Here is a 20,168-nt window from a genome sequence, read left to right as displayed (position 1 = left end):
CTACTTATTGAAGCTGAGAGAGCAGTTCCCATTGCGATCTCGGCAGACGACTCACCTGTTGAAGATGGCCTGGCATTGGGATAAGAGTTCCCTGTTGATGTTAATCCACCTATCCACTCTCCTGATAGAGACAGCACTCCTCCTCCGTTGGTGGACACACCCATACTAAAACGCTCCCAGCACATGTGGCATAGGCCCGCCTATCTGCAAGATTATGCATCTGCAGTCCAGCGGGAAGGAGTGTTGTGTCCTCAGAGATACAACCGGTGCCTCTTAAGAAATGCAGAAAAAGATCTGATTGGCTGCGACGCGTCTGCTGGTTGGCGGGAGAAACACAGTCCTCCTATTGGTTTCCCGTCTGACAGCTACTGTGTAAATAGCTGTCAGACGGGAGTTCACATTCATTCTGTTATTGGTTGTATTCCATTTAATAAATAGTTCTGCTTTGGTCATCGCCTCCTCAGTCTCTTTAATACCAAAGTAAAAGACATAAAATTGTGCTTAAACACAGTACAGAAATTCATCTTATTTTTGAAATCAGCATACTGGTGACATGCATATCCTTCTTTACCAAGTTATGTATCTGGAAATACATTTTTTACTTACTTTTTTAATACATTTATAGTGAAATTATAAAACTTCTACAGGAATCAATCTTAAGCAAAACAAACTGAAATAATTAATAAACATATATAACATTGCATGGTTATTCTCACTTAAATCAAGATTACTTTATATCAGAGGGAATTCCTATGCATTTTGGAAAAAAAGTTAAATAGCAATCATTTATTCAAGATTAAGTTTTTTTCCTCTTTCCACATTCTACATTTATGACTAGCAATTGGATTGGCGTGTATCATAATCATGGACATTAGAATGTAATGTTTGGAATATGCATTGTATTGCAATGTCACTATACTCATTTCATAATTCTGACCAAATAGTGGCTAGATGCATGTACGAAGTGGTAGAGATTACAAAAAAACATAGGAAAGAATGGAAACGTAAGCAATTCTAAAATAATGGACATGATGAAGGATGGACTTTCTTGATAAGAGGACTATTGAGTTGTTAAGGAGTGTTATTCAAAAATGGATTTTGCAGAGATATTTACAACAGAGACTTCTGAAATTTTGAAAATGAGGTGCAATTGTTGGGAAACGTCCCAAATAAAAACCTGGGAAAATTTCATTATTAATAGCAAAATGTGGTTATTTGATCCAAGATTCAAAGATAATAATCAGGGTGATTTGTGGTTAAAAAAAGAAACTCTGTATTCTTTCTATGAGTCAATTAGAATAACAGACTGTTAAAAAGTGCTTTGAATGTTTATTTTGCTGTACTTTAACCTGTTAACCTTTTTATAAAGGTAATCTCTGACAAATCAACTGGGTTACAAATAGAGGTACAAGGTTATAAATTTTGGACCTTCCTCACAAGACGGGAAGCTATTGTTTTTGCAATAGTTTTGTCAGAGTTCAACTCGGGGTGATAATATGTGTTTCTAAACTTTATTTTCATTGAAAAACACATTTTTTTCAATATTTTTGTTTAGTTTTGTTTTGTTTCTTCATTTATTTTCTTTTGGATTTTAATATTTTGAATAAAATATTTTTTAAAGAATTCCTTCATTTCAGTTTCATCCCAAGTAACTGCATAATGCTTACTTTTTAAATTTATCTAGGAGCTTTTTTAGTTCTCTTCACTTTAAAAAAAACTTTGAACAATACTTTTGCATTTTCTCTTTCTTTGTTAATCCCAGATTATATTCTGCTGTTGTTTTATCTTCTCTAAGTACATTATGCCACATCTTTCTTAATTTTTGCTGCTACACATTCTTAAAGATCTTCTTTTTATTTACATTTTTACTGCCATTTTATCCAGCATTGTTTTTCGTAACTCCATGCATTTATGTAACACTGTAACATTTATTTTCACTCGGTTTCAAGCAGATTCTATATAATCTTTCTTTTTATCTAATTTCTTTCCATTTTGTTGGCAGATCAATATATTTGGGCATACTATTTTTTCATAGAGGCTTTCTCTTCCTGCAGTCATTCTGTTTTGCTCTTTTTCACTATTCATCCATGATGATTGTTTTACAAGATCCACACTAATGCTTTGAAGACAACCCCCCCCCCAAAAAAAGGAAATGGTATTAGTTATTAGTTGAATTATGTTGTGCAGCCTTAGCACAACAGAATTCAACTAGTCATATGTTTAGATAATTGATCCAATGGGAAATGAATTCCCAATTCAAAAAAATTATTAATTCTGTTTTACCATCTCTGTTAACTAATAGTTGTTCTGATGTTTTCCCCATGAAGGTACTTCTCTGTCTTTCTCTGTTTCTCTGCTCTCTCACACACTGCTCTCTCTCTCTTGGTCTCTCTCTCTCTTGGTCTCTCTCTCTCTTGGTCTCTCTCTCTCTTGGTCTCTCTCTCTCTCTCTCTCTCTCTCTCTCTCTCTCTCTCTCTCTCTCTCTCTCTCTCTCTCTCTCTCTCTCTCTCTCTCTCTCTCACCTATTCATCCATCATCTATCTATCTATCTATCTATCTATCTATCTATCTATCTATCTATCTATCTATCTATCATCTATCTATCTATCTATCCATCTATCTCTAGGTAGAAGATGTAGTTCATATTTGTTTTAAAAAATCAATTAATAATTGATATTTTTTTCCAGATTACCACCCCATTGAGGCAAGATGGATGGACCTACAATAGTTATGGGAGCACAGTTAAAAGATTGAAAAAAAAAGTTGGAAGCAAAGATTCATGGACAAAATCTGTCTATGTGACTTATATGATATGGTACCAATTTGATGCCACATAATCAAATAATGTCATTTAGAAATGTACCATGGAAAACAAAACTACTGTGACTGAATTTCTTCTTTTAGGACTTTCTGATGACCCAACAACCCAAGTTTTCTTGTTCCTGGTTTTTTCATCAATCTACTTAATAACCTTAGTAGGAAATATGATCATCATATTGGTAATAAGGGCTGATCCTCAATTACACACTCCAATGTATTTCTTTCTTATTAACTTATCATTCCTTGACATCTGCTATTCTTCTGTAACAGTTCCCAAAATGCTACAGAATCTCCTGGCTACTAAAAAGACAATTTCTCTCTATGGCTGCATAGCTCAAGTCTTTTTCTTTATTTTCATGATTGGAACAGAGATCTTCTTACTTTCAGCAATGGCGTATGATCGTTATGCTGCTATATGCTACCCACTGAGATACAGCACCATTATCAATCACCGTTTATGCATCCAAATGGTACTGGTTGCATGGCTGTCAGGTTTCCTGGATTCCTGTGTCAATACACTTTTTTTAACTAACTTATATTTCTGTGGTCCCAGTAACATTACCCATTTCAGCTGTGAGTTACCTCTGCTATTGCAGCTGTCTTGCACTAGTACTTTTGCCAATGAAATGGTCATTCTTATCTTTAGCATGCCATTGGGATTTGCTGCCCTTCTCCTAATTATAGCTTCCTATGTACGTATTGTTGGCTCTATTGTCAAGATAAATTCTGCAAAAGGAAGGCAGAAGGTATTCTCTACTTGTGCTTCCCACCTCACAGTAGTTTTCTTGTTTTGTGGGACTGCTTTCATTAGATACATGAAACCTGCCTCTGGCTATTCAGACACCATGGACAAGCTTGTGTCAATCCAGTACAGTATCCTAACCCCCATGTTAAACCCCATTATATACAGTCTGAAAAACAAAGATGTAAAAAATGCTCTAAAGAAGCTTTTTAGAAAGTGACTTCAAAAAGACCTTTGAACTTACTAAATTTTGACATTTCCTTAATGAAGAAAGATAATGCATTAAGGAAGAAATAGCAAGACTGGCAACTATGATATGGCAGGCATCCTTAAATTACTAGCTGCAATTGTCACTTTCTCCTACAATTTTATCCACTCCCTTTAAATTATGGGATGGGGTTAACTCTGGAAGGGCTTGCACTTCTAGGGCTTTCATCTCTTCACTTACAGTTTATTACTTCAACCAAACAATAGAGATATTCAAGAAGATTCCATAATATAGAATGTCATATTCATTAAGACCAATGCATTAAGACTTCAAGGCTGATAGTTTAAGATAATCGTGACTCCAATTTCATTTTTTATGGAGCTGAATGTACTGAGTCAGAGAAGGGCATTCTAATCTAATACAAGGCTCTTTGGTGCTACTGAACTTATATATTAAAGCATGTTAAGGCTATTAAATTAGGAAACTGCAAGCAAAATTCAAAGTTCACTATACCCATTCCAATCCCCAGTTCTCCTTTATCTAAAAATGTTGAACCACTTTGAAGATATATCTCTTTATTGCTACTTAAAGTAAATTACAATTGTTGGGAAAGTTGTCAATTAAAAATCTAAGGAAAGGTTTCATTATTAATAGCAAAATTAGGCTATTTGACTCTGGACTGAAAGATAATAATCTGGGTGATTTATGGTTAAAAAAAAAGTATCTGTATGACTTTCTATGGGTAAATTACAATGTCAGACTGTCAACAAAGTGTTTTCAATTTTTATTTTGCTGTTATTGAAACTGTTATCTATTTTTTCACATATATATCTAACAGGTTATTTGGGTATACAAGCATATATATTTGCTTGTGGAAGCTATTATTGCTGCAATAGTTTTGACACTATTCAAATAGGGGGAATAATATGTGTTTCTATCATTTTTGTAATTAATACATTTTTTATATTTTTGTTTAGTTTAGTTTTGCCTCTGCTTATTTATTTTATTTTTTTCCAATGAAATGGTAGTTTTCATCTTTAGCATGCCATTAAGGTTTGCTGCCCTTTTTGTAATTATAACTTCCAATGTTGACATTGTTGGTTCCATTCTGCTGAAGGGAGTCAGAAGGCATTTTCTGCTTCCCATTTCACAGTAATTTTGTTTTGTGGGAATGCTTTCATTAGATACATGAAACCTGCCTCTGGCTATTCAAACAAGCTAGTGTCAATCCAATCCAGTCAACCCTATGAAGTCCCTATGCTGGACCTCATTATATAAAGTTTGAAAAACAAAGGTTTGAAAAACTATCTAAAGATTGTTTTGGAAAGTGAATTCAAAGAACCCTCTGATTTTACTAAATTTTGAGATTATCTTGATGAAGTGTCTCCTGCTTGAATGGGGCTTCCTAGGTCTACTGCTTGAGCAGGGAGTTGGATTAAAGAGCTTCAAGTTCCTTTTCAAATCTGTTGTGTTATATTTAGCAAATCAAAGAGAAGAGTTAGGGGAGATGTGATAACTGTCCTCCAGTACTTGAAGGACTATCACAGAAAAGAAGGGGGTGAGTTTAGGTGCTACTCTCTATGGCACCTGAAAGCAGGACAAGAAGCAATGGGTGAAAGTTCATTAAATATAAATTAAACCTGGAACTAAGGAGAAATTTCCTGACAGTGAGAACAATTAATCAATGGAATAGATTGCCTATTTTGTGCAGCTGCTTATGAATTAAAAACAATTGACTCTGCCTTAATTGTGATCTGCTGAACATGGCACACTAAGAGCCATAATGTCTTCTATTTAATAAAGTTTTTACTCTTAAAATTTCTTTTAAATAATACACACACACACAAACACACATATATAAATTATTCTGTCCCTTCTTTTGCATCCATTTTTAAATTATTCTATTACACTATTTCTTTAATATTAGTGTAACTCTTGTCCTGCAGTGAGTTGTCCTATGATGAATTGACTGTGGGGAATTATTCTGCAGAGAGTTGGCAATAGCGAGTTGGCTGTGACAAATTGTCATAGACTCTTTTCTCTTAGCTTTTTGCCTTATAGAATTATGGAAAACAAGTAGTCCTTGACTTTTATGACATGAACAACTTTTATGGTAAAAGTCAAGGCATGAATGTGACTGAATGTGATTTTTCAACACTTTTTGTGATGGTCATAAACTAAATCCCTATGGTCATTAAGTGAACCTATGATCACTAAGTGAATACTGTGGTCATAACAGGCAAAAAAAATCTAGCAAAATATCACAACTTATGTTTACATGACTATGGAATGTTGCAACTACTTTTAAAGTTGAATTGATTTCCAAGCACCTGAAAAATAGTTATGTGACCACATAGTGGAAATTCAACATTTTATATTACACTCTATCATAACTTCAAATGATTGTTAAACAATGGTAATTTATCATGTTACTGCAATTCAAATATAATACCAAAAGTTAATTTTGAACTCTAAAGTATGTCATGCCTGCTGAGATGAGGACATAAGTAGTTCACAAAAGGACTGAGGCATTCTAAAACATAAGTGGGTGACATTTTGCAAATGAAATAATGACAAAGAATTATTCTATTTCACTATCTTTATTACCAGAGAACACGTTCAGATATTAGATAGTATTTATGCCTGAGACTGATCATATTATTCATATTCTACCAAATTCATTGGAAGTTTTTCTTCACCTATTTCATCTCTTGGAGTTTCCAGGAAATTCAAGAACCAACCCACAATTCAAGAAGCATTCTATAGACCATCTCTTTCCCCACCAACCCACACAGTGCTTAACAAAGTATTCAACAGCTCTATCCCCAAGAGTGCTGGTAAATTCCCAAACACATTTTAAAAATATTCCAGATCTACCAAAATCCTGGGGCAGGCTATTTAAACTGACCCATCCTTCCCAATGGAGGCTGGCAACAATTTACTCCATTGTCATGAGAAAAATATCTAATCATAGCAAAAGACTGATGGGAATGTCTCTTTACTCAAAACATGTCTCCAAATCTAGTGTGCAGTTGGCTATGTAGGCCTTTCTATGATTTTATAAGTAAATAGACTTTTGTACATTAGACTCTTTCTACCATGACTGGCTTTCCGGCTTTTGTTGCTGTTATTGACATTTGGACCTATTCTGCCTTTAACCACCCTCCCCTTCAGACTGTATTGAACTTATTAGAGGGGGTGATCGATATGACGGGTCACCTGATGAGACCTGGCAGCTTGCTTGCTGCCACTACGACCCGCCTGGATCCCCCCCTCCTTCTGCTCCACCTAACTCGACCCACCTTAAGGTGTGACCCCCCCCCCCTCTGTTGGGTGGATTTGGAACTTAGAGGAAAAAGGAGAGGAACGGAACACCCCTCTTGGACTTCATATTTTCTCTTTTTACCATTTGTTATACTAGACTCTCTACCGGTCTTGGCAGAAGATATAGCCTTGTACGGACTTCGCTGCACAATTTTTTAAATTGGTATGGTGAGTGCATGGGATTGTATGTGATTGAGTGAATGATCCCACTTTCACCATTTTATTACCGTTGTATTTTATATGTTTTAACTTCTATGTGGGGACTGCTTGGGTGAGTGAATGAGTATGTCTGATTCGGAGGACCTGCCGAGGAAAGTGGGGGTCATTGGGGGGGTCGGGGGGACCACAAACACGGGAGTGGGCCGGAGCATTACGGTCGTAACGGGGAGGGGTAGATATGGCGGGGACTTTAGGGCTGGCCATTACCGGGGAAGGAGGGTTCGCTACGTCACAGAGATCCCTCCTTCCGGCCCTATGAGTTCCACTCCGAGGCCAGATGGCGCGAGTAATCAGGACCCTGGACTCAGGCTATTGTCGCTAAATGCCAGGTCTGTTGTTCATAAGGCTCCCCTCGTCCGGGACTTAATTTTAGACGAGAGGGCAGACCTGGCATGTATTACTGAAACCTGGCTGGGCCAGGAGGGAGGAGTCCCCCTCATAGAGATGTGCCCAGAAGGATTTCAGGTGCTTCATCAGCCGAGAGCCCAGGGAAGGGGTGGCGGTGTGGCTATCGTTATCCGGGAGTCTTTAGCACCTCGTAGGATCCCTGCTACGGAGCTTGTCGGGTGTGAGTCCCTGCTGGTGAAGTTGGACCTCAAGGGTCAAGTGGGTCTGCTATTAATGTACCTGCCTCCCAACTGCGTTGCAGCAGCCCTCCCCTCGCTCCTCGAGTCAGTAGCCGAGCTAGCAATTGAGTTCCCCAGCCTTATGGTTCTGGGGGACTTCAATTTGCCATCGCTCGGTGAACACTCTGATGGGGCGCAGGAGTTCATGGCTTCCATGACAGCCATGGGCTTGACCCAGGTAATTCGGGGCCCAACCCATTCAGCGGGTCACATGCTCAACCTCGTATTCCTCTCGGAGCAGTGGATTTGTGATCTTGGTCTGAGGGGTAATGAGATCATACCCCTGTTGTGGTCAGACTACTGCCTACTGAGGCTTGACTTCCGGAGGCCAAACCCCCACTTTAGGGAGGAGGAACTGACCAGGTGGTTCCGCCTCAGGCGACTTATGGACCCTCTGAGGTTCCAGACGGAGCTTGGGGTTATTCGTGATACTCTCGCCCACAGTTTGGCGGAGACTCTGGTTGCCGCCTGGCACTCAGCGGCATCAGAGTCCCTTGACCGGATTGCGCCACTACGGCCCCTCCGGGTCGGTGGATCCCGGAGGCCTCTTTGGTTCACCGAGGAGCTCTGGGAGAAGAAGCGCCGGAGGAGATGCCTAGAGCACCTGTGGAGGTCCGATAAGTCCGAATCGAACCAAGCACTTTTGACAACATGCACCAAGGAATATATCAGGGCATTGAGGACAGCAAAAAGAACATATATTGCCATCTTGGTTGCGTCCACTGAGTCCTGCCCAGCTGCCCTGTTTAGGATAACCCGCTCCCTCCTAAATAGGAGGGATACAGGGGACCCCCTGCAGGGTAAGGCTGAGGATTATGTCCAGTTCTTAGCGGACAAAGTTGCTCGGTTTCGGTCGGACTTGGACTCCACCTTTGCAGATCCAGCCGAGACACAGGGGGATAACTTGGCAGACCATCTCTGCGTTGAGTTTCAGGATGTTGCCTCTGGGGATGTGGACAAGGCCATACGAGCTGTGAGTGCCTCCACCTGTATTCTGGAGCCGTGTCCCTCCTGGCTGGTTGCCAACAGCAGTGAGGTGACACGAGGCTGGATCCAGGCGGTTGTTACCTCCTCTCTTCGGGAGGGGCACTTCCCCACCGCACTTAAAGCGGCGGTGGTGAGACCCCTCCTGAAGAAACCATCCTTGGATCCAGCCGTTTTCAACAATTACCGTCCAGTCTCCAACCTCCCCTTTGTTGGGAAGGTTGTTGAGAAGGTGGTGGCCTTCCAGCTCCAACGGTCCTTGGAGGAAGCTAGTTACCTTGACCCCTTCCAGTCCGGCTTCAGACCTGGTTACAGCACAGAAACCGCTTTGGTCGCATTGACCGATGATCTCTGGAGAGCCAGGGATGGAGGCTATGCGTCCATCCTGGTTCTCCTCGACCTCTCTGCGGCTTTCGATACCATCAACCATGGTATCCTTCTGCGACGACTGTGGGAGGTGGGGGTGGGAGGCACTGTTTTGCAGTGGTTCTCCTCCTACCTCTCAGACAGGTCGCAGTCGGTGTTGGTTGGGGGGGCAGAGATCGTCCCCGAGGCCCCTAACACATGGGGTGCTGCAAGGTTCGGTCTTATCCCCCCTACTATTTAACATCTACATGAAACCGCTGGGCGAGATCATTCGGAGGCACGGGATAAAATACCACCAATACGCGGACGACACTCAGTTGTATCTGTCTGCCCCGTGCCAACTCAATGAAGCGGTGGACGTGATGAACCGGGGTCTTGAGGCCGTTAAGAACTGGATGAGAGCTAACAAACTGGTACTCAACCCGGACAAGACCGAGTGGCTGTTGTGTTTCCCTCCCAATAATTTGGCAAGTGTTCCATCGCTCAGGCTGGGGGGTCAAATTTTACACCCCTCAGATAGGGTTCGCAACTTGGGAGTCCTCCTGGACCCACAGCTGACTGTTGACCATCAGTTGTCGGCTGTGACCAGGGGGGCGTTTGCCCAGGTTCGCCTGGTGTACCAGTTGCGACCCTACCTGAACCGGGAGGCCCTCACAACAGTCACTCGAGCCCTTGTGATCTCTAGGCTGGAATATTGCAATGTGCTCAACATGGGGCTGCCCTTGAAGAGCATCTGGTGACTTCAGCTAGTCCAGAATGCGGCCGTGCGAGTGATTGTGGGCGCACCGTGGTTCGCCCACATAACACCTATCCTCCGCGAGCTGCGCTGGCTACCTGTTGATCTCCGGGTACGCTTCAAGGTGCTACTTACTATCCATAAATCTCTCCATGGTAGTGGATCTGAGTACTTGAGAGACCACCTCCTGCCGATTACCTCCCTTCGACCGATTAGATCGCACAGATTAGGCCTCCTCCAAGTTCCATCTGCCAGTCAGTGCCGACTAGCGACTACGCGGAGGAGAGCCTTCTCAGTAGCAGCTCCGACCCTTTGGAACGATCTCCCCATGGAGATTCGCACCCTCACCACCGTCCAGACCTTCCGCACAGCCCTTAAGAACTGGCTATCCCGTCAGGCCTGGGGATAAGATTCTAATCCGCCCCACCCGAATGCTGAATGAAAGTTGTGTTTTATTGTTTTATTTTTTATTTACGCACTGTCTTATGTTTTATCTTGCACCCCCCTTCCCATGAACTGTAAGCCGCCCTGAGTCCCCTCAGGGAAAAGGGCGGCCTATAAATAACAAATAAATTCTAAAAATAAAAATTCTAAATTTATATCTATTGCCAATCCATAGTGATTCCCTTTCCTATAATAATAATAATAATAATAATAATAATAATAATAATAATAATAATAATAATAATAACAACAACAACAACAACAACAACAACAACAACAACAACAACAACTCCGCCATTGCCGGTCCCAAGCCCGGATGAGAAAGGAGGAAGGTTGGGATCAGGTTGGCATCTGGTCCCGTAAAAAAACCCCTGCCAACCCATACAATATGGTGAAAAAAACAAATAAGAATTCCATACCGCATCGGTCGTCGCGCGGGTTAACAAGGGCCGCGGTGGATGTTGGGGTCCCTGGACATCCGTCGACAAGTGGGCTACAAGTGGACCAGCCAACAAAACGACAAAAATATAGTGCAGATGAAAACCGTGCCATAATGGCCTGTTACTACAACTCAGAGCCAGAAAAAAGAGGCTATTTAAAGCGAATGTATGAATTATGGAAACAACAATATCCAGATTCAAATGTTAGTGAACAACGACTAGCAGATCAAAGGCGATTTATTATACGGAATAAAGTGTTTAGTGAAGTTGAACATGAGGAAATTCAGGCAAATTGCAAAACCCAAAAAACAATATCACAAGCGGAAATAACTGATATTCAAGACACAACTAAAGACATTATAGTAGAACTCCCAGAAGAAGCTCTTGGGGAGGAAATAACATCACCACCACTAGAACCAGTTATCACTGAACCAAATGATGAACTAACTCAAAAACAAAAAGAATTGAAGGATAAGATCATGGATCATTTTCTGCTTAATGAGGAAAGGCAACGTTTACCATCACTAAAAACTGTGCCGAAGAAAATTTTGGCCCCTATCATGAAAATGGTTAATGCAGTGTTTTCAACAATTGAACCAGGATCCATCTTGGAAACAAACCAGTTAATGTACAGCGCAGCTGTAATAGTCACTAATGAACTAGGCATTAAAATTAAAGTACCTAGTCACACAACAAAAAAAGCATCAAAGCCAAAGTGGAAAATCCGTTTAGAACAAAAAATCAAAAAATTAAGGGCAGATGCTAGTAACTTAAAGAACATGAATGAACAACGACTTAAAAACAACAAAATCATAGATCGGCTAATCAGGAGATATAGATTGGATACAAGAAACATCAATGAAGCTGTAGAGATTGTAAAACAGCAGATAACAGCAACAGCTAGAAAAATTGAAAGATATGAGGCACGAATCATCCAATATAAACAAAATCAGCAATTTCGATCAGACCAACGGCGTTTTTATCAAAGTCTTAATGTGAATGGTGACACCAAAAATGAAAAACCAGAAAAGCAGGCCACAGTTGAATTCTGGAAAGAATTGTGGGAAAATGCAAAGGACTACAACAAGGAAGCAAAGTGGATACATGACTTTGAGAAAAGCATTGGCAACAAACAAATGCAAGTATTAGAAATAACAACTGAGATGATCAAAAATCGAGTTAAAAAGGTAAAGAATTGGACATCACCTGGAAAGGACCAATTACATGGTTTCTGGCTCAAATATCTGACCAGTTTACATGCAATATTGGCCAGGCAACTGAATGAAATTTTACAAAAGGGCCAAATTGATGAATGGTTGACAACTGGAAAAACATACTTGATTCAGAAAGATCCAACTAAAGGAACAACACCTGAAAACTATAGACCAATAGTGGCAATGCTTGCCAACAACCTTCAAATTACTCACAGGCATTATTGCAGATAACATGATGGATTATTTGGAAACAAACAACATCTTGCCAGTAGAGCAAAAAGGCAACAAAAGAAGGAGCAGGGGCACAAAAGATCAGCTTCTAATTGATAAAATGATATTAGAAAATTGTAAGAACAGAAAAACGAACTTGAATATGGTCTGGATTGATTACAAAAAGGCATTTGACTCACTGCCACATAGTCGGATCATAAAATGCTTAGAAACAACTGGCATTAGCAAAAATATTACATCCTTTACTGAAAAGGCAATGAAACAATGGAGAACTGAGTTGGCAGTAGGGAATGAGAGCTACGGAATGGTTAATATCAAGTGAGGAATTTTCCAGGGTGATTCACTTTCACCTCTTCTCTTCATCATCGCAATGATCCCACTATCAGTAATCTTAAAAAAATGAAATTAGGCTACCAAACAGCCAAAAAAGCTGAAAAAATTTCGCATTTACTATATATGGATGATTTGAAACTCTATGGAAAGTCAGAAATAGAAATCCAATCATTGACAAATACAGTCCGAGTATTCAGCACCGATATTTCAATGCAGTTTGGCATGGAAAATTGCGCCACTGTATCCATAAAAAGGGGCAAAATCACTGCATCTGAGGGAATTGAAATGCCCAATGGCCAACTAATTAAATGCAAAGAAAATGAAGCCTACAAATACTTAGGCATTCTGCAGTTGGATAACATCAAGCATGGAGAAGTAAAAACTATTGTCAGGCGAGAGTACACCAACAGAGTTAGGAAAATTTTGAAATCTAAATTGAATGGTGGAAATACAATCAAGGCCATAAATACCTGGGCAATACCAGTTATAAGATACACAGCTGGCATAGTTAACTGGACACAAGCTGATTTGGACCTTTTGGACCGAAAAACCAGGAAACTAATGACAATGCACTACAGTTTACATCCACGTGGTGATACTGATAGACTGTATCTGCCCCGAAAATCAGGTGGCAGAGGATTATTACAAGTGAAGCAAACAGTTGAAGAACAAAAACATGCACTGGCTGATTATTTAAAAGAAAATAAAGAACATCTATTAATCGAAGTAAAGAACAAAAATCTACTGAAGGCCCAACAGACGAAAGAAGAATACAGAAAAGATGTGATAAAATCAAGAATGGAGAGTTGGCAGAACAAAGCACTGCATGGCCAATTTCTGGAAAAAATAAAAGATAAAGTGGACAGTGAACAAACTTGGTTATGGTTAACAACAGGTACATTAAAGAAAGAAACAGAGTCACTAATCCTGGCTGCGCAAGAACAAGCTATCCGCACAAATGCCATTAAGGCCAAAATCGAAAAATCCTCTGATGATGCCAAATGCAGACTTTGCAAAGAAGCTGATGAAACTGTTGATCACATACTCAGCTGCTGTAAAAAAATTGCGCAGACTGATTATAAATTGCGGCACAATTCAGTAGCACAAATGATCCATTGGAATTTGTGCAAAAATTATAATATTAAAACAGCAACAAACTGGTGGGAACATCAGCCTGAAAAAGTCACCGAAAATCAGATGGTCAAGATCTTGTGGGATTTCCGTATACAAACCGACAAAATACTGGCGCATAATACACCAGACATCACACTGGTTGAGAAAAATAAGGTCACAATCATAGACATCGCAATACCAGGTGATAGCAGGGTCGCCGAGAAGGAACATGAAAAAATCGCAAGATACCAGGACTTAAAAATCGAAATTCAACGACTATGGCACAAACCAGCAGTGGTAATTCCAGTGGCAATTGGCACACTGGGTGCTATTCCAAAAGCACTGGAATTACATTTAAAACAGTTAAAAATTGACAAAATCACCATCAGTCAAATGCAAAAAGCCGCACTGCTTGGATCTGCACGCATATTACGAAAATACGTTACGACGTCCTAGGCCCCTGGGTGGGGCCCGACTAGTAACCAATGCCAAATCCGGCGAAACAACTGGCCGCTGTGATACAATTGCATAATAACAATAATAATAATAATAATAATAATAATAATAATAATAATAATAATAATAATAACAACAACAACAACAACAACAACAACAACAACAACCACCACTACCACCACCACCACCACAACAACAGCAACAACAACCTCAAAAATTCCTGGTGATGTGTGAATTAAAATAAGCAGCACGAAAAAAATCACAAAGTACTGGGAGTTGTAAATTGAAGTTGATCTATTGTGGAAAAAGAAATTGTATCTTGTCCCGATTTTAATTGGGGCCCTTGGAGCAATACTTAAAGCAATATTTAAAAGGCTACCTCACTATTTGGAAATTCTAAATTTATCGGACTTGAACATTGTAATTCTACAAAAAAAACCTTACTTGGAACAGCTTATATCCTCTGATGTTACCTTAACAATTCCTAGATCCTTGGTTAGGACTCAAGATAATCTTAACTATATATGCCACTTGATTATCAGGACAAAATATAAGAAGGGGAAAATGCCCTCATGATACCTAGTTGTTTTTAGGGTAAAATGCTTGGTTATAATTCTGAATATTACATTTATTTATCCTCACCCAAATACGATTCAAATATCTAAATTAAAATAATTTATCATGGATGCAGATTCAAGAACTAATAATTGGTCAAGGGGAAGCTTAAAAAGCAGAATTCTCTATCTGCTGACACTGTTTCAGAATTTTTAAAAATGTATTTATTGATAAGCCATGCTTTCTAGAGTCTTGATCACTACTGCGCAATACCAAGTCCCAGCAGATTCCTTATAGGTTTTTATACAGTATACAGTTGAATATACATATGAATTATTCAGTTATAAGTTTATAACTCAAATATATGGAAACATTACTAATCCTATTTAAATATAGTTGTATCTGCTTTGGTTAGGATGTCAACCAGCAACAAAGCATTTGCATTCTTGACAATCTAAATCAGTGGTTCCCAAAGTGGGTGGTACCACCGCCTGGGGGGATGACTTAGGGGGTGCTAAAAGACAAGGGGGATGGCAGTGGGGCACTAAGAGGCAAGGGAGGTGGCAGAGGAGTGCTGGAGGTGGTCCCCTCAAGGGCGCAATTCTGCCTGGGGCTCTCTTGGCCACCAGTTAGTTGAGCACTCCCGGCAGGGCTGAAATTTAGTCTATTGTCCCAAAGACTGGAAGGATTTTTTGGTCACTTGCTTGCTCATTCAGGAGGCATACTAGCATGCCAGGCTGAGGGGGGGGCAAAAAGGGGCAGAGAAAGAAGAGAAGAGCCTTTTCCCTGCATTTCTCCTCTGATATGACTCTGTGTGTGCTGTGCACAGAAAAGAGATGCAGGACTGAACAGGGCTGTCCTTCGCCTGCATTTCAGGGATTGGGAATTGGCGCTGCATTATGTAGCGAGTCCGATGTCACTGCCCAAGAGTGCTCACCTGCCACCTAGAGCCGAGGTGGCACAGTGGTTAAATCAGCACTGCAGGCTACTTCAACTGACTGCAGTTCTGCAGTTCGGCTGTTCAAATCTCACCGGCTCAGGGTTGACTCAGCCTTCCATCCTTCCGAGGTGGGTAAAATGAGGACCCAGATTGTTATTGGGGGCAATATGCTGACTCTGTAAACCGCTTAGAGAGGGCTGAAATCCCTATGAAGCGGTATATAAGTCTAATTGCTATTGCTATTGCCTGCCTGCCTGCCTCTCGTGCTTTTATAAATTGCTTTAGTTCTGACTCCCTTTCTGGGGCTGTGCTGCGAGCCACCTCTGCAAGGATTGCGCCGCGGCATGCCTGTGAAATGGAGCCACCCCCCAATCCCTCTTGTACCTGCTCCACATGGACTCTATCTCTACCCCTCCCACCTTAGAAATACAAAACAGGTAAACATGCAGTGTGGGGGAGGCTATCCCCCCTCTGCCTCCTCGCTCCATTCGTAGAGGTGGCCTTAAAAAGTGAGGAGTGGGAGGAACCACCTCGGGTGGTTTTTCAAACTTTGAGTTGCCAAGTAATCTCATTGAAGGCTGAAATATAGGGGAGGTTGTAGAAAAGGGATAAGCATTTCCAACATATACTGTTTTTAAAAAAGTAAATTAAAAAGTGGTCTAATTACTGTCTAAAGTTGGATATTGTCACATACAGGAAAAAGCAAAGCAAAACAAAATTATGATAGAACAATGTCCTATCTTAGAAGAAAATGCTGTCTAAACATTCCAGTATGCCAAACAAGATGTTTTATAACCAAATGGAGTCAAAACACTGCAGGTTTTTTTTTTTAATAAAGTGCCCTTTCTATCATGATATTTATGCACAGTGAGATCTTTGTCACAGATAAATTTGTATCATGGCATTACTCTTATGTTGTATGAATATACATGAGCTGCAAGGCTTGTATTTTGCCATAGTATCATCTACAGTTCCATAAGTACTACTAGGGTTTTGACCAGCTGCTGGGCACCAATATATTGAGGAATATGGAAAGACTGATAGCAATAGCAATAGCAGTAGACTTATATACCGCTTCATAGGCCTTTCAGGCCTCTCTAAGCGGTTTACAGAGAGTCAGCATATTGCCCCCAACAATCTGGGTCCTCATTTTACCCACCTCGGAAGGATGGAAGGCTGAGTCAACCCTGAGCCGGTGAGATTTGAACCGCTGACCTGCTGATCTAGCAGTAGCCTGCAGTGCTGCATTTAACCACTGCACCACCTTGGCTCTTATGATCATGTGGAGCAGTGTAATGAGCATTTCTGAAATGGTAGATACCACAGAACAAAGTCTTCTTCCTTCTCTACCCCCACCCCACCCTGTTATTTTGGGGGGGAAAGGCAGCAGTGTGTTTGTGAATGATCAAACATGTACTGTATTACACAGAATTTACTGAACAGTGAAGTAGTTACTAAATATTACTGAGTTTACTAAGTTACTGGTTACTAAGGTTCTTGATAAATGACTCTCAGACTTTGAAAACCTGGTATCACTGGATCATGTTCAACAATTTTATTGAATTAACATTAACTAAAAATGTTTTTAAATTGGATTTTGAATAAATGTTCAATTAATTGTTACAGTTTGGAATTTTACTGCTACTATCTTCCTTCTGTTGTGCAAACCACCCAGTCACATGAACCCCCAGCCACGCCCACCAAGCCATGCCCACAGAACCAGTAGTAAAAAAAATAATAATTCCACCACTGGGTGGGAGGCACTGAGGATCAGTTTGTAGCACCAAGGGGGCGGTGGACTGAAAAAGTTTGGGAACCACTGATCTAAATGCTTTATTCTTGTTTGTTTTCCTTCTTCTTTACTTAGGTTTGTACTGACTTACAATAAAAGCAATGTTATGAATCCATAACAAAATATGCTGTTCTGAAAATCAGGACCCAAATTAATGTGTGTGTGTGTGTGTGTGTGTGTGTGTGTGTAGATAGATAGATAGATAGATAGATAGATAGATAGATAGATAGATAGATGATAGACAGACAGACAGAGAGAGATAGAGATAGAGATAGAGATAGAGATAGAGATATATATGGTAAAACTCACAAAAGAAATATAAAAATCACAAAAGAAAGTTTACCTTGAAAGCATTATGATAATTTTATATTTCAATCACAGTATCTTTCCCCAGTCCAGTGTCCTCTACAATGATGTGAAAAACTATAGTCATGAAAAATGTTTAAAAATGAAATCAATCAGAAAAATATCTGAATAAATGTATCAATGTCTTTTGTAAAGGCCAGAACTATGAAATGTGGAAATGTGAGATTAATTGGATTTAATGGTGGATACTGGGGCAAAGATTTACACTGTTTCTGAATATTGTTTTATCTCGTGTTTTTGTATTATCTTATATACAAGCATTGGAATAATTGTAAAATCAAATGTGTATGTTAGTTATTCTCTAAGATGAAGCAATAAAACATTCTTCTAATACACTTACAATCATCCAAATAGATCAAGCTTGGATTCAATTCATTGTTGAATGGCAAACAGTTCCGGTTCTTACTTAAAAGGATAAATCCATTTGTACTATCCGGAGCCCCATACTATATAAGGAAGATAATTATTGATAAACTAAGAATGCGCACTTGAATGTCAAAAATTTACATCAAACAAGACTCTTAGTTAGAATCCATATTTAAAACTATAGCATGTATTAACAATAGAAAGAATAGATAATATAGATACATGAGCATTTGCTAATCACTTTAATTTATGGTGATAAATAGGGTGAACTCTAAATTTTCCAGAAATAAATAAAATATTAATTTACAATTCTGCTTTTATCTCAAATGTAGTAGCTTCAGAAATATTTTTTTCAGGCAATTTTTAATATCCTTGTTTCTTAAAGTATAGATTAAAGGATTTAGCATGGGAGTGACAATGCTATAAAGGATAGAAATGAGTCTGTCTTTCTCCAATGAATAAGTTGATATTGGCCGGACATAGGTGAAAATAGCACTTCCATAATATAGAATAACAATAGTAATGTGTGAGGTGCAAGTGGAAAAAGCTTTCATCCTCCCTTCATTGGATTGTATCTTCATGATAGTGGAGATGATATAAATGTAAGATAGGATAATGCAGACAAATGGAGTCCATCCTATAAAGGCCCCAGCAACAAACAAGATAATCTCATTTAAACTTGTGTCTCCACATGAAAGCATTAAGAGCGGTGGAATATCACAAAAGAAATAATTGATCTTATAAGCTCCACAGAATGGCAGATGGAATGTAAAATAAGTATGTAGAGCTGAATTGAGAAAACCACCTACCCAACAGGCATCTGCTAAGTGCACACAAAATGCTTTCTTCATAATTAAAGTATACTTTAAAGGGTGACAGATAGCTGCAAAGCGATCATAGGCCATTGCAGCTAGAAGGATGCACTCAGTTCCCACAAGAGAGACAAAAAAATAGAGCTGAGTTACACATCCAGCATAAGTGATACTCTTCTTCTGTGACATGAGGTGCACAAGTATCTGAGGGACATTTGTGGTAGTATAACAGATATCCAGAAAGGAGAGATGTCCTAGGAAGAAGTACATGGGACTATGAAGCTGTGGGTCCAGACAAACAACAGTGAGAATGGAGATGTTCCCTAACAGAATAAAAATGTATGTTGCAAAAATGATAAAGAAGAGTAGCCACTGCAATTCTTGAAGACCAGAGAAGCCCAAGATGAGGAATTCATTTGGAGTAGTTTCATTTGTCATTGTTTCACAATTTGCTCATTTCTAGTCTATAATGCAATAAGAAAGACAATAGGGTTATGATCCCAGTACTTGTTGTTCTTTCTAAGCTTCCTCATTGAATGACCAGAAACATTGCCAAAGGCAGATAACTTCCATCACATAACTAGAAAATAAATCTGAAAAATGCTCACATCACACACCTGAAGAATAACTTGTTCCTTGCTTATTGGATATTAGTAGAAAGTGTAATCTAACCTCTCATATTTACTTACTGTGGCCAGAATGCTAGCTTTATTCTGAATTATGATAAATGAACATGTATATTTGCTTTCTTGTGTAGACATTAGGGAGAGGAAACTATTTTACACATTTAGTTGACACATTACAGTGTGTTGAATTTACCAAATTTATCCTGTATCAAAAAATAACTCGTCACATTTTTTTCCTTTTGCATTTGTCCTCTGGTTTTGCTTCTTTTGTATGCTCACCAATTTCATATAAGAAAACCTATGAATGCAGGATACAACTTTTTTTCCCCTTAGCTAGCCAACGTATCCTAAAATCTGACGCTAACTAGAGTTGAGAGAGAATGATGTGCTTCTCTGCCAAATAGAAGTTTAGAACTTGGGTCTCCCAAGTTCATTTCATTTTGGGTGTTACCTTA

At 39.6% G+C, this 20,168-nt stretch overlaps 2 protein-coding genes across 2 annotated transcripts; one reads left to right on the top strand and one right to left on the bottom strand.

Moving 5' to 3' along the window:
• The first annotated feature begins 2,852 nt into the window (after positions 1-2,852).
• On the top strand, positions 2,853-3,782 carry LOC106547808 (olfactory receptor 5A2-like). The gene has a single exon (XM_014065066.2). The coding sequence runs from the start codon at positions 2,865-2,867 to the stop codon at positions 3,780-3,782; it is 918 nt and encodes a 305-aa protein (XP_013920541.2). The 5' UTR covers positions 2,853-2,864.
• Positions 3,783-18,592: 14,810 nt separating this feature from the next.
• Positions 18,593-19,525, bottom strand: LOC106547805 (olfactory receptor 5V1-like). Its single transcript, XM_014065062.2, has one exon. It carries the CDS (start codon positions 19,523-19,525, stop codon positions 18,593-18,595), a length of 933 nt encoding a protein of 310 aa, XP_013920537.2.
• Between the last annotated feature and the right edge of the window lie 643 nt (positions 19,526-20,168).

The sequence above is a fragment of the Thamnophis sirtalis genome, unplaced genomic scaffold, assembly GCF_051295495.1.
Source record: "Thamnophis sirtalis isolate CommonGarterSnake01/CBP01778 unplaced genomic scaffold, rThaSir2_p1.2 scaffold_4, whole genome shotgun sequence".
Taxonomy (NCBI): domain Eukaryota; kingdom Metazoa; phylum Chordata; class Lepidosauria; order Squamata; family Natricidae; genus Thamnophis; species Thamnophis sirtalis.
This window is presented reverse-complemented; position numbering and strand designations above follow the sequence as displayed.